This window comes from Saccopteryx bilineata, chromosome 1 (assembly GCF_036850765.1).
Source record: "Saccopteryx bilineata isolate mSacBil1 chromosome 1, mSacBil1_pri_phased_curated, whole genome shotgun sequence".
Taxonomy (NCBI): domain Eukaryota; kingdom Metazoa; phylum Chordata; class Mammalia; order Chiroptera; family Emballonuridae; genus Saccopteryx; species Saccopteryx bilineata.
The window spans coordinates 24,347,309-24,362,340 of record NC_089490.1 but is presented as its reverse complement, the minus strand read 5'-3'; the positions used below and the strand labels follow the sequence as shown (position 1 = coordinate 24,362,340).

The 15,032-nt window shown below is 43.8% G+C and overlaps 1 protein-coding gene across 1 annotated transcript in view; it reads left to right on the top strand.

Annotated features, from left to right (window-relative positions):
* Nucleotides 1–7,734, top strand: part of ADGRF1 (adhesion G protein-coupled receptor F1) — a 56,268-nt gene extending 48,534 nt beyond the window's left edge. The window contains exon 15 of the mRNA XM_066252216.1: nt 7,232–7,734. Coding sequence (XP_066108313.1) covers nt 7,232–7,284 — 53 coding nt within the window. The 3' untranslated portion in view covers nt 7,285–7,734. The remainder of the gene's footprint in view (nt 1–7,231) is intronic.
* Nucleotides 7,735–15,032: the final 7,298 nt, after the last annotated feature.

The window sequence follows — 15,032 nt, the reverse complement described above, 5'->3', positions numbered from 1 at the left end:
TACACCAGTCAGAATGGCGCTTATCAACAAAACAACACAGAATAAGTGCTGGTGAGGATGTGGAGAAAAGGGGACCCTCCTGCACTGCTGGTGGGAATGCAGACTGGTGCAGCCACTGTGGAAAACAGTATGGAGATTCCTCAAAAAACTGAAAATCGAACCGCCTTTTGACCCAGCTATCCCACTTTTAGGAATATACCCCAAGGACACCATAGAACGGCTCGAAAAGGAGAAATGCACCCGCATGTTTTTGGCAGCATTGTTCACAATAGCGAAGATCTGGAAACAGCCCAAGTGTCCGTCAGAGGACGAGTGGATTAAAAAACTTTGGTACATATATACTATGGAATACTACTCAGCCATAAGAAATGATGACATCGGATCATTTACAATAGCATGGATGGACCTTGATAACATTATACGGAGTGAAATAAGTAAATCAGAAAAAAAACTGAGATGAATCCATACATAGAAGGGATATAAAAATGAGACTCAGAGACATGAACAAGAATGTGATGGCAACAGGGGCGGGGGGGTTGGGGGAGGGGGGAGGGGGTGAAGAAGGAGAGAGGGGTTAGGGGAGGGGAGGGGCACAAAGAAAACCAGATAGAAGGTGACAGAAGACAATTTAACTCTGCGGGAGGGGTATACAGCACAATCAAATGTCAAAATAATCTAGAGATATTTTCTCTCAACATATGCACCCTGATTTATCAATGTCACTGCATTAAATTTAATAAAAAAAAAAAAGTCATTGCTATATATTTCCTAAGAAAAAAGTCATTTCCCTCCCAAATTTTCCAGTTATATCTCATGCTTATTTTTGCTTTTTAGGTTCAGTTACTTAACTTTGAAAGTTAATCCGAAATAAAATGAAAACTTCCACTTCATATTTAATGCATATTTTTCAGTTTACAAGGCACTGTCATCTGGTCCCCAACCCAGGGACGTATGGTGAGCTGGCAGACCTAGCACAGATTGAGGAAATGCAGGCTTGGAGAGGCGAAGAGATTTGCCGAAGATGATAAGACCAATAAAAGGCTACTGGGGACTTGTAGGACTTTTGGTTCCTAGTACATGTCTACAGCCCCATAATAGCTTTGAAAATTCCCTGCAATCCTAAGATGGCTTTATGAGGTTATACACAAGGTTCATCACTCCCAGAATTCTCTCTGTGTAAGCGGGAGAGAGAGGGCAAGTTTGGTTGTCAGCCTCAGGGGAGATAACCCTAAAACATCCTGGATATTTTCACAATACATTGTAGGTACTTTATGGAAGTTATTAATATGTATAGCCAGTGCCACTTTTGAGTGAAAGACAGCAGCAGCAGGTGGATAGACCCCGTGTGAAGTGACATTTTCTTCCGTACTTCCATTTCTTGGGGCTCCCCTGAGTGTCAGCCTGACTACAGCGCCCAGAAGAGCCGAGGCCTTTCATTCCTCCATGTTTCCAGAGTCTCCTAGAGATTGCACTTGATTTCCCTCAACAATAATTGTGATGATGATGAGGAGGAGGGGGGTGGTGGCGGTGGTGGTAAGAAGTTAAAAGGGAACCAACATTTATAGAGTGCTCACTACATACCAGGCAGTATTCTAAATGCGTTGCCTATATTAACTCAATCTGAACAATAATGTTAGTGTACAACTGCAGGAACTAAGCACAGAGAGGGTAAATAATGCGAGGCGGGCACGGTGGACGGGAAATGGCTGTATGGGGATAATGATCGCTGTGGAGTTTCAATAAGAAGACGGTTCGATAAGTCAGGCTGGAAGAAAATGGCATTGTTTATTTAATTGTAATTAGAACCCTAGACCAGGGGTCCCCAAACTACGGCCCACGGGCCGCATGCGGCCCCCTCAGGCCATTTATCCAGCCCCCGCCGCACTTCCAGAAGGGGCACCTCTTTCATTGGTGGTCAGTGAGAGGAGCACATTGACCATCTCATTAGCCAGAAGCAGGCCCATAGTTCCCATTGAAATACTGGTCAGTTTGTTGATTTAAATTTACTTGTTCTTTATTTTAAATATTGTATTTGTTCCCGTTTTGTTTTTTTACTTTAAAATAAGATGTGCAGTGTGCATAAGGATTTGTTCATAGTTTTTTTATAGTTCGGCCCTCCAACGGTCTGAGGAACAGTGCACTGGCCCCCTGTGTAAAAAGTTTGGGGACCCCTGCCCTAGACTCTGGTCTGTAAGGGATCTCTGGCTTCACAGAGACACTATTTTTGCATGTAGGCCTGATGTCCAAAATCTCAGCAGCCTGTGATTACACAATGAAGTCATGGCCACATTTAAGGGCTATCTGCAGTAGGATATTAGTCATCTTGGGCTGCCGTAACAGAATACCACAGACTGCTCAGTTTAAACAGAAATTTATCATATTAGCTCTGGAGGTTAGACATCTAAGATCAAGGTGCTTTTAGGGTAGTTTTTTTGTGAGACTGCACATCCAGTCTCACAGACTGTCATCCTCTTGCTATGTCCTCACACAGCCTCTTCTCTGTTAAAGTAGAGCTTTCTGGCATCTCTTTCTCTTCTTATAAGGACACCAATTCTATAAGATTAGGGTCTCACCCTCATGATTTCATTTAGCCTTAATTACCTCCCTAATGGCACTATCTCCAAATATAGTCACATTAAAGGTTAGGGCTTCAACATTCCAATCTTGCAGAGACACAATCCCATCCACAAGCAGCTAGAATGCACACTTACCTGTTTGACTGGAATTAGGGTCTTTCAGCCTGTCTTCCCAGTTGTTTCTTGAAGACTCCAAGGGAATGGTGAAGGACAGTCTCACAGGTAGAGTGACCACAGTTTTCCAGGGCTACTGCATATGGCCACATGGACTGTGCCATTCAAACACTCTACAGTAAGTAGTTCGTGCCCTTCACAGAAACTGTGCAAGTTAGATAACAGTGGGGGATGCCTTCAAAATATTGTCAAGAAATGGTTGCCACCTAGAAAAAAATTAAGTGTGAGGAAGAATAAAGATATTTTCAGTCCTGGCTGAGTAGTTCAGTTGGTTAGAACATTGTCCTGACATGCCAAGGTTGTGGGTTTGACCATCAGTCAGGGCGCATGCAAGAATCAACGAATGAATGCATAAATAAGTGGCACAGCAAATCAGTGTTTGTCCTCTTTCTCCGTTTCCTTCTCTAAAATTAATCAACCAATAAACAATTTTTAAAAAGATATTTTTACACTAAAGTTCTTGATAAAATTTCCTCCAATGCTTTCTTTCTCCAAATATTTTTTTGAGGGGAGGGAAGTGCACAAAATGTGGCAATAACCCAGAAAGAGGAAGACTTGGGTCCCCTCAAAAGAGATGCAACAGCAGAGAGAGCTGAGGGAACCCCCAGGGTGCAGGCAAGAGAAGCGGCTCCCCAGACAACAGCTGTGGGGCAGGTCCAGACTGGACCTGCAGGGGAGGGTCCGCCAGAAGACGAAAACGATTGGATTCGTAATGTATTTGAGTGTTGTTTAAAGAACTTTACATACCTAGGGTTGGGTAGGGAATGAATTTTTTATAAGAACACAGAAATTCAAGAAAGTAAAAAAATAAAAAAGTATTATACTTACAAAGAAAATATATAGAAAAGGAAAAGCAATGAAACATACTACCTAGTTCAGCTATGAAGGGAGTGTACAGCACACCAATAATGTAAAATGATTGTGATGTAACAGAATAACAATATAAGTCTATCGGGAAGGTGGACAATAGGAAGTATATTTTGAGGGGTGGGAAAAAAAAGGTCTAAATCTTCATCCTTTGTTTTAGTAAATCAATAAAACCGAGAGGCCAAAGACATAGCATTATAATGATGTTGTTTAGAAATACAGAAAAATAGACCAAAAGAATAATCTAAGTCAGTTAAAAGAGATTATCTGTAAGAAGTAGAAAATTATAGAATTATTTGACACTTGAAATCATATCCATGTAACTGTGGCTAAATATAAATAAATGTTTGTGTCTGTGTATGCATGTGTGTGTGCACATATAGGTATAAATTGGGGAAAGCATGGATATCTTATATTTGGAAGTCCCCTTGGTTCATTTCCTTGAACTTGGAGGCCACAGTGCTCTCTAAGCTTATGTCAGCTGCTTCAGGTCTTTGAGATGTCTATGAAACCTCCAATTTGAGATATCACGGACCAGTAGTCCCCAACCTTTTTTGGGCCACTAACTGGTTTAATGTCAGAAAATATTTTTATGGACCTGCCTTTAGGGTGGGATGGATAAATGTATCATGTGACCAAGACAAGCATCAAGAGTGAGTCTTAGACGGATGTAACAGAGGGAATCTGGTCATTTTTAAAAAATAAAACATCGTTCAGACTTAAATATAAATAAAACGGAGATAATGTAAGTTATTTATTCTTTCTCTGTGGACTGGTACCAAATGGCCCATGGACTGGTACTGGCCCATGGACTGGTACTGGTCCATGGCCCGGGGGTTGGGGACCACTGACATAGACCACTGTGTATGTGCTAATCTATTGGTCAAGGGAAAATCTAGGCTAGAAATACTCGGGGTCATCATACTTGTAACAATAGAATATGACAAAAGTGATGGGATATCACTCCCTTGATTACCTTATATAATACTCTGTCTTAAAGGCAGGCTGGAGTAAGAGACTCTTCTTGTTGGCTTAATGACATAAGTGGCCATATCAAAGAATCTCATGTGACAGGGAAGGGTAGGTGACCTTGAGGGTATCAGGTAGTCTCTAACCAATAGTCAGCAGAAATCCAAGGTTCTCAATCCCACAACTGGACTGAAAACAGTTCTGCCAACAACCTGAGTGAGATGTAAGTGGATGCTTCCCCAGGTGAACTTCTAGATGATGCTTAAAGCTATGGGACTAGATATTGCATAGTAGACACAAGGAGAGAGGTAAGGACGTCCAAGCACTGCGCCAGGGTACCCCATCTTCACGAGGCAAGGAGAGGAGGAGGGTCCAGTAAAGGGAAGGACAAGGAGCAGCCTGTGAAGTGCAAAGGAACCAGGAGAACGTGCAGTCCCTGGAGCTAAGCAGAGCATAGCAACTGGGTTGAATACTGCTGAGAGTCAGGGAAGATAGAGTACCTGACTTGCCCATCTCTATTTGAAACGCGAAGATCTTTGATATATAAATGTAATAGGCACTCAGAGTAAGAAATCTCACTGTTGGAACGTTTCACAATAGAGTGGAATCATGTTTAGCCTGTGCCTGGCTTTTTATCAACCAGCTCTTCTGGATATGAAACTAGCTATTGTTAAAAAGATTAATTTCAAGTTTTTCTCATGCTTCCAGAACAAATAAAGGGACTGAAAAATAGTCATTCAGTAGCGCTTGAATGTTTTTCAGACTGATGCAGATTTCTATAAAATCTTCAAATCTATATTCTGCTAAAGAATTATATATATATATATAACTTTTTATTGAACTTATAAGGGTGACACTGGTTAAAAAAATAAAAAATATATACTGGTTTCAGGTGCACAGTTCTATAATTATCATCTGTACACTGTACTGTGTGTTCACTGCCCAGGTCAAGTCTCCCTCCATCCCCATTTCTTCCACCTTGACCCTCCTCCATCCCACCCCACCCCCTCCCCCTTGAAATCACCACACTTTGGTCTTTGTCCATGAGTTTTTTCTTTTTTCTGAATTTCTCTGCCTCCCCCTCGCATCCCGCCCACCCCAGACAGTGTAGCCTGCTCTCCATCTAGGAGTCTGTCTCGAGTTTGCTTGTTAGTTCATTTTGTTCATTAGATGCCACATATGAGTGAAATCATATGGTATTTGTCTCTTTCTAACTGGCTTATTTCACTTAGTATAATGCGCCCCAGGTCCATCCATGGAGTCGCAAAGGGTAAGATTTCCTCCTATTTATGGCCGAGTAGTATTCCATTGTGTAAATGTACCATGGCATTTTTACCCACTCATCTCTGATGGGCACCTGGGCTGCTTCCAAATCTTAGCTGTTGTAAATAACACTGCAGTAAACATGGCTATGCGCATATTCTTTCAAATTAGTGTTTTGTGTTTCTTCAGATCCATCTGCAGAAGTGGAATTGCTGGGTCATCCGGCAGTTCCATTTTTAATCGTTTGAGGTAATTCCACACTGTTTCCCACCGTGGCTGCACCAATCTGCATTCCCACCAACACCAATAAATCCACAAACAACATGTGTTGGTGAGGATATGGAGGAAAGGGCACACTCTTACATGGAAAGCCAATTTCCCCTGTAAGAAGGCAGCAGGGCTGTGCTGTACTTACCTTGATCAAACTTCAGGGGGCAGACTCTGACCAAGAAATCAATCTTGGACAAATTGTTCTAAGCTTAAACACACCTGAGATCCACTCTGGTATTTGGGGGTTTGAAATACATTTAATCCAGCGACTCTAATTAGGAACAATTTTCAATATTCCTGCTGTGTTTTGTATATTCAAAGGATTAGGGACTTAAGACCATAATAGCTCTGTTTCGGAACAGCAAACAATACCTCTTGTTTTCCTTTCCTGGGTTTATGCCCAAGGGTGCAGGTCCCAGAGAAGGTAGTTTCTCAGCGAAGCAGGAATTAGCCCTGGTTGGTGTGGAATTTTCACCTGCTAGAAAACCAGTTAATTCAAGTATGTCGTGCAAAATGTATAGATGGGAACTTTCTGTTTTTTGTTTGTTTGTTTGTTATTACTTATTTCTTACCTTGGGGAGAAATACCTTGGCAAATTTTATACAATTCTGTCAGACACAAGCCACACTTTAGTGACTAAGTTGCCCAAACTCTTTAGAAACTCCATTTTGTACGCAAGGTCTTAAGGGTGGAAAGAACAACAACAACAAAAACAAAACAACAACAAAATAAACCAGGGACTGCGTTCAGAGCAGCGACTGCGTGGATCCCCCAGGTAGTCAGGAGAGACCGGGGCTGCCTGAAGCTGGCTCGCCAGCCCTCGTCTCCCTGGGGGAGAGTCTTGTAGGTCGCAGATCGCCACGCATCCTCCCAGACTCGGTCTGCAGTTCACGGGGCTTGATCCTCACCCAGCGTGCTTGAATGGCCCCCCGTGGGGCCAGGGTGGAGGCTTCTGTCCCAGAGGGAGTCCTGGGGAGGCCTGGCCTCCACGGTGCCTCGGCCCTGTCCCTGCTTTTCGGTTTCCCGTCAGCCCAAGCACAGATGTGCGTTCATGAGATAAGTTCAGAGTCCCTTCCAGTCCTGGCTTTCTCTGATTCTGTGTCTCTTCATAGGTAACACCCTGGGAGAAGAGAAATTTATCACCAAAGAGTGCCGGCCCGAGTAGGTTTGGCGGGACCTTATCTTGCTGGGAAGGAGTCCCAGATAAAGTATTGCCAACAACTACATTGATGCCAACCAGAGGGGAGGCAACACCCCTTTTATTATAAATTCTGGCCTGATGCTCGAAGCCACAGCCGAGGAGCGCCCCGGTGTGATGTGTTGCCAAGGGATACACTGCTTTTGCGGATAAGATTGCCCGGTTCTCAGCTGTGTCCTCCAGCGGGGCCTGGGCAAGGCAGCTGCAGATGCCACGACCACACGAGCCGGCACTGCCAAGGACAATGCTCCGCGGCGAGAAAGCTCCGCCTGGCGCTCCTGATAGTGTGACTTTGTTTTCCTGGAGTCAGCTGGCTGGGAAGCTGGACCCACCTGTCCGCTATTTCACCTGATTGTGGAAGATGTTCCGCAGCCCCTCTCCCTGTCAACTTAAAAAGAAATAAAAAAGAAGTTGCATCCGTGGAATCACGCCCAGAATTTATGTTGATGATTGTTTACGTATTAACGTCTGCGTAACAGGAAGGGCTCACGTTCCACTTTCCCTTAGACAAAGCAATGATTCTCGAAGGGTCCCCACACCCCGAACTGGCAGCACCAGCCTCTCCTGGAACTGGTTAGAAGTGCCGATTCTTGGGCCCTACCCCAGACTTAAATCAGATCTGAGGCCCAGGGACACCCATTATCAGCAAGCCCTCCAGGTGACTCTAATGCAGTGATTTTCAACCCAGGTGTCACAAGAATTTTTAAAACACGCAATACCAGACTATTCAATCTGGGGCACTGACCTCTTTTCTCTTAGATTGTCAAACAAACAAATGACAACCGCCAATACAACAATAACTGTCTAGTGTGCATGAACCAAAATGATTCATAGTTTTTTTCATGTCAGATCGGCAAAAAATATGTTTTCTTGCGTGTGCCAGAAAAGCGTAGTAGTTTCTGTGTGCCTGGGATGAAAGAGGTGGAAGAGTGCTGCTCTAGAGCACGCTCTACTTTGGGAACCAGTGACTCAGGGAACTCTGAGGCTGGCGATTTGTATCACAGGCTCGGGAGCCTCCCCTTGTGCAGGAGGGAACAGAGGGGTGGGAGCCAGGACCTTCTCCAGGTTCCTTTTCTATTCTCAACACTTCTGTGAGTCTCAGGAACCAAGGACGTCTGTGTGACGGTGTGAGCAGAGACGTGTCTAAAGTGGGGTGGCCGTGTTCTGGGCGGTGCGATAGAACTGTAAAAAGAAAGGGTTTGACGCCTGGCCCCCACACTTTCTAACTGTATGAAGTCGGTTACATTACCAAACTTTAGTCACTTCATCCATCAGCTAACTCCTTGCAAAGTCACTGTTAGGAGGACATTAGAGAAGTTTGAACATTCTTAGCATACTGCTTGGTATTGGGCAAGGGTCCTACAAATGGTGGTATTCGTTTGTTTTTTATTTATTCATTTTAGAGAGGAGAGAGAGAGAGAGAGAGAGAGAGAGAGAAGTGGGGGAGGAGCTGGAAGCATCAACTCCCATATGTGCCTTGACCAGGCAAGCCCAGGGTTTCGAACCGGCACCTCAGTATTTCCAGGTCGACGCTTTATCCACTGCGCCACCACAGGTCAGGCTAAATGGTGGTACTCGTAATGTTAATAATGTAGCAATAATTCTATAGATCATTGTTACTGTCTCAAAGCAGTGAGTTTAGAGGAAAGATACAATCTCCAGGGACCACAGACAAGCGTTCAAATCTCAGTTGTGCTACTGAGCACTTGGGAGGGACGACCCTCCCTCCTTCAGTGTGTTGGGTGGGAGCGATGACCTCCCCCCCCTTGCAGCATCACCGGAGGCTTAAATGGAGAAGTAAGTAAAGCGGCTTGTTGAGTGCCTGAATACTATAGTCATTCAATACATTTTCTTCTTTTTCTCCTCTTTTTCCATGGGAAAATACACCCCAATTCTTAGGGGTATGAAGGTTGGTGTGCCAGGGATTTAATCAAGCAAAGTGTATTGGGGCATTCTATCCAGATGGCTTAGAAAAACACCTGTTAGAACAGGGGTCGGGAACTTATGGCTCACGAGCCAAATGTGGCTCTTTTGATGGCTGCATCTGGCTCACAGACAAATCTTTAATAAAAAAAAATGACGTTAAAAATATAAAACATTCTCATGTATTACAATCCATTCATTTCCTACCGCTCATGTTCATGTCTGCGGGTGGCTGGAGCCAATCACAGCTGTCCTCTGGGACAACACCAAATTTTTATTGGATAATGCATAACGTACACGGGTCGTTGTATGGCTCTTATGGAATTACTTTTTAAAATATGTGGCGTTCATGGCTCTCTCAGCCAAAAAGGTTCCCGACCCCTGTGTTAGAAGGTGAGGGCAAGGCTACAGCAGACTGTGAAGGAGACAGGAACCCCTCGGAATGTTTCTCTTCCTTGTTCCTTATCCTAGAGAAAAGTGTAAGAACCCTTGACAAGCAGAAAGAAAAATAGCCCAGGCAAAAGAAGTTTTTAAAAGGAAGACTACTGCAGGGTAACAAAAAAAAAGGGAATTTCTAATTATTTTTCCTTATTGATATAAAACAGACTCTCAAGGGTGTCACAAAGCGTTACTGTAACTGCTGATTAGGGCGTCTCCGACTGGACGGCACGCTCAGGCTCCTACATTGCAACCCCTGTCCGGCCGCTCTCGTCCTCTGCCTTCCGTTTGTTTGCTGTAAGGAAGAGCAGCCACCAGCCTGAGACGTCTTTTCCGGCCTCGCTTCCTTTCTCCGGCCCCGCCCACCCGGCCTGTGTACATTTCCTCATCCTGGCCCTGCAGGTGCTGGGAGGGGCTGTGGAGCGCAGTAATATACATTTGTTTGAGTGTGTAAGGCAGCCAGAGTTTACACTGCAAGTATAAGCACAAGATATATGGGAAGCATGACTATGAGGTGGCGAGACTGACTCTTTGTTTCCCAAAAAGGAACTTTAAGATTTATTTATTTATTCATTTGAGGAAGTTGAGTATGGTGGCCAGGAGTATAGAATCTGGACCCAACAATTTGCATTACAGTTTTGACATTTAGCCTAATGTCCTTCCGGGAAAGTGATGGAGTCCCTCCAAGGCCACATTGAGGCAGTGACACTACCTGCCCATGGGGTTGTTATGAACATGAAATGAAATAGTGTATGGAGAAAAATTCCTAGGACATTGTAGGTGCTCAATATAGCTTAGTTATTTTCTTTTCACTTTCATTTTATTATAGATATAAAAGTATATAAGATAGAAAATAAAAATCCCTTTCCTTATTATACTTTTGCCTGCTCACTTTTTCCCCACAGACAAATAATCAGCATTAAACACTGGGAATACATCTTCTAAGACTTCGTCCTGCCACGTAAACGGGACCCAATTTATACATGTATGCATTCTCCCTTATAAACTTATAGTTGGTGCTTCTTTCAAAAATTCACAAAAGAAGTTTGGCAACATTTTCTGAGACTGAATCAGGCATGAAATACAGAGGGAACTCATCTCAAAACTGTAGAGCATCACACTTAATTTCCAAAATAAAAGTCACCTTGTTCTGCATGGCTACATCTACACAGACACACAGACACACAGACACACACACACACACAAATGGGTCTAAACAAATTTTATTTTCTCAAAGCATTCATGACCCTCTCAAAACTGCTGATAGTGTCATCATATCTGATATTCAGAAGATTGTGACACAGCTCTGCACACACACATCTTTCTCCCCTAGCTCCCTGCCTGCTCAGTAATACTGTAAAGTCCCAAACCTCAGGGTTAACTCTGGGATTCCCACCTCAGTGTGGCTGATCAACCGAACCTCATGAGCAAAAATACACAGTGGACTCAGGTACAGGCAATGAGCAACCTTGTTCAGAATCTGACCTTCTCTGGACCGTGGCAGGGGCCAGCAGCTTCTAGTGCCAAGAGGTAAGACTTCACTACTGACTTCCAGCTTCGCCTTTGCAAATGCTTCCTCCTGCTAACAGAGCACCTCATATCGTACGGCTCCTACGCAGGCTCAGTTATCGTAAAACTTTCCCAGGAGGGAGAATGGTGGCGAGAAGTCCAGGAGTTCATCCATATATAGCCCTGTAAGCCCCAGCCCTGGCTGCGGGTTGAACATCGGTGTAGGTATAGGGTCTTTTCCTTGTGCCACCACTGACGAAATGCTCATGTTTACTATATCCACCTTGTTTATCTCCACTCAAGGCACATCTTATTGAAAACCAATGCCTTCTAGGCTCAACAAACCTCCTATTACAGACCCTCTGTCTCCCAGCTACACATCTCACGATTAGATTCTGTACACAAAGAATGCCACGTAATCTTCCTTACAATTGCCCTCTCGGTTCTACTGAGGTGGAAACGGAGGCTAGGGTCACCTAGAAGGTGACTGAAGTGACTAAACCTAGGTGTCTCTCACTCCAAAGCCCATGTTTTTTTCTGCTCCAAAAACGACTCAAAACGCAAGAGTCACTGGAAGGCTGGCGAGGGAGGCATTATCAAGATGCCTCTAAGTATCCATCACATTATTCTATTTTTAATTTCTTCCTACCCACCTGTCCTGTTAACTTAGCCCTACCAGGAAATGTCATCACTCAGCCACTAAAACACAGGTTGTAAAGGTCATGGCCTGACGGGTGTGCTGCTGGGTCTGCCCGTGACCTTCATAGGCCCTATCGCTGTGTCAGACATCAGGGGCTCCAATCTTCGCCATCCCAGCCTGAACTCCCGGACCCTGTGGACAGTCCAGGTGGTCAGGACTGACGTCCTCGGAGTGTGAGTGCACGCTCTCAGGAAGCCAGGCTTCCAGGCTGAATTTTTTAAATGGGAAGGTAGCTTGTTTTTCCTTCCACAGTGGAGAAGTGAAGCCCTATCCAAAAAACAATGGAAAAAAAACCCCAAAGTAAGTAAACAAACCAACCAACAAGCCAACCAACAAAACTTTATTGATGCTGTAAAGCTTAGATGATGAGGGGGAGGAAAAAAGTAAAAAAGGAGAGAAAAAGAAATAATTTCTATTTCTACTGCTACTAAAAGCAGGTGGTGGAGAGATTCCAGAGGGTTTTATATTCTAGGAGGAACACGAAGGGCAGGCAGCAAGGATTACTGTCTGAAGGACATCGACCTGGCTTTTTTCCTGACGGGCTTATGAGACCACGCAAGGAAAAAAAAAGAGACGCGTGCTGAGGAGAATCTCTTTGATTTCTTCTATTTGCCTGAAATAAAAGGTCAGGATGGAAGAGGTGGAAAGAACGAGAGGAAAGGGCCATTTTAAAAAACAACCCTGAAATATCACAGTAACCCCTAGTTATGGGATAAAGAATAAAGCCCACTCTCCTTTTTTTTTATTATATGAAATGGCATCTCAACTCATTCCATTTTTTTCTCAGTCTGAGCTTTTTTTTTCTTCTTTTCTTTGTATTTAGTTGAAACCAAATCAAGGGATTGGACGAGATTTGAAGCCACTCTGCACGATAAACTCCACCATGCCCCCTCAATCTTCAGGGTGCCCAGATGAGACACGCAGAATAAATATCTGGCTTGTTTGTAAAGGGCTGAGCACGTTTGTGACCTTTAACCCTGGTCGCCATGCAGACTTTGGAATACGCAGTCACGCTTCATGCTTCCAGGCCTCGGCAGGGAGCAGCTGGGTTTAGAAAAAAACATTAGCGTCACACACTTCTGAAGGGAAGAGGACATTCCTTGAGTTCTTGCACCTCTACTCTAATGGGGAAATGGGCAGGTATTTTTAGCAAACACCGCTGGAGACCAGCTTATTCAGGAAAACAAACACAGCATTAGCACTGCAGGTCTCTGAAATGGTTCTGCTGGGAAGTGTACGAGCTTGGGTCTCAGTGGGAGCCTTTCCAAGATTCATTCATCTACTCAACAAAAAAATCTATTGAGTGCCTACTAAAGAGCTGGGCGCTGTTCTAGGTATTGGGGACACAGTGGTGAACAAGATGAACAAGGCAGATGAGGCTCCCGCCCTGATGGAACCTAGGTATCTCTCTTGCCCATCATGCGTTTCCACGGGGTTATAAACCCATCCGAGGTCAACAGCTTTTCAGCTGGCCTGGTCGGTTTCTCCTTCCTCTCTCTTAGCCTCTGCTGTTTTGCCAGGTGGAATTTTTATTTCTTTGGAGTACTTAGGTCCTGTCAATAAATAACATGGTATTTATCTACTTCTATGTTCTAGTTCCAAAAAAAATCACTCAGCGTATTGTTTCACTCACTTTGAAAGCCCACCACTCTCTCTTCCACCTTTGCAAACCACCCTAGTTATGCGAGGCCCAGGTGGCATCTGGGGTCCTGCATTGAAGACACACCTGCCTGCTCCAGCCTCGATCTGCTCCCCTCTCTGAGCCTTGTGGTACTTAGGTAGCCACAAGATCTTATTGGCAGATATTGAATGCAACTTTTTTCAATCATTCATCTCCACTGGTTTCACCTGCCAGATGAGGCATTCCTTGCCAGTGAGGGTCATATTTTATATTTTGATGGGATTAACTCATTGGCATTACACCCGAATCTGAATTGTATACATTTGAAGTATACCTTTTCATATGTTACTTTAAAAGCTTTTAATCAATGAGTTATGTTCTGAGTCATTCATACAGATATATATACACACTCATTTAACATTCTGAGTTCCTGTTATGTCCAACACAATGTGATGCCTGGGGGACAGAAAGGAAGTTGCAAACACAATATATGCCCTTGAGGGGTTCATGTTCTCCTAAATGAACCAAGGAAGGCCAAAAAACGACTCAACGATTTTGAAATGAAAAAACAACACCATGTTGTAATTCTTGCCTTCAATTACTATAAACTGCTTGTGTGTATGCATGTTGTGTGTGTGCATTCATGAGTGTGTGTGGTGTGTAATTACATTTGGCTGATAAGAGGAAAGGTCAGCTTTGCGATGTTTTAGAGAACTTTTGTATTACACTAAACTTGTCCAGAGAAGAGCTAAATGATTGAATAAAAGCTAAAAAAAGACTCGGCTGATCATCCAACCATTGAAAATGTAGAGAAGGAGCCACCAGGAGAGGAATCTGTATTTTCTCCACAATTTCCAGTTAATTCGTGAACTAGTTCTGAGTTGTCAGTTTTTGTTTTTTTTTAATTTTTTTTTGTTTTTTTTTAGAGAGGAGAGAGAAAGGGAGAGAGAGAGACAGAGAGAGAAGGTGGGGAGGAGCTGGAAGCATCAACTTCCATATGTGCCTTGACCAGGCAAGCCCAGGGTTTCGAACCAGCGACTAATAGAAACACTGGTTTCAACAAAAGAAGTGTTTTGAGCAAAACTTACCAGGAGAACATTGTATTATTTGGATAGGTAAACTTCTTTTTCTTTCCTTTTTATTTATTTATTTATTTATTTTTGGTAATGTTAGCATGATGGGGATGGGGGGGGGACTTATTCAATTGACTTTTCCAGACCAGTGATTTGCTAAATACTTTCCCAGGATGGACAGAGAAAAGCATTTGAGCAGCAGACAGCTCTCGCCGCCGTGGAATTGTAATGCTAAGACCGCAGGAAGAGAGAGCTAGAAGCACAGTTGGAACCCAGGTCAAGTTCAAAGTGCTTCAACTTTGTGTTCCAGGGTAAGTAACCTCGCAGAAGCTCGTTCCCTTCTCAAGCAAGTGCGTCCCTTCACCAAGACCTCAGTCTCAGCAGAAGACTGTGCCTCCTCTCTGGTTTTCATGATCAGCCCTCTCTCACTTGAATATATTTCAGCGTTGCT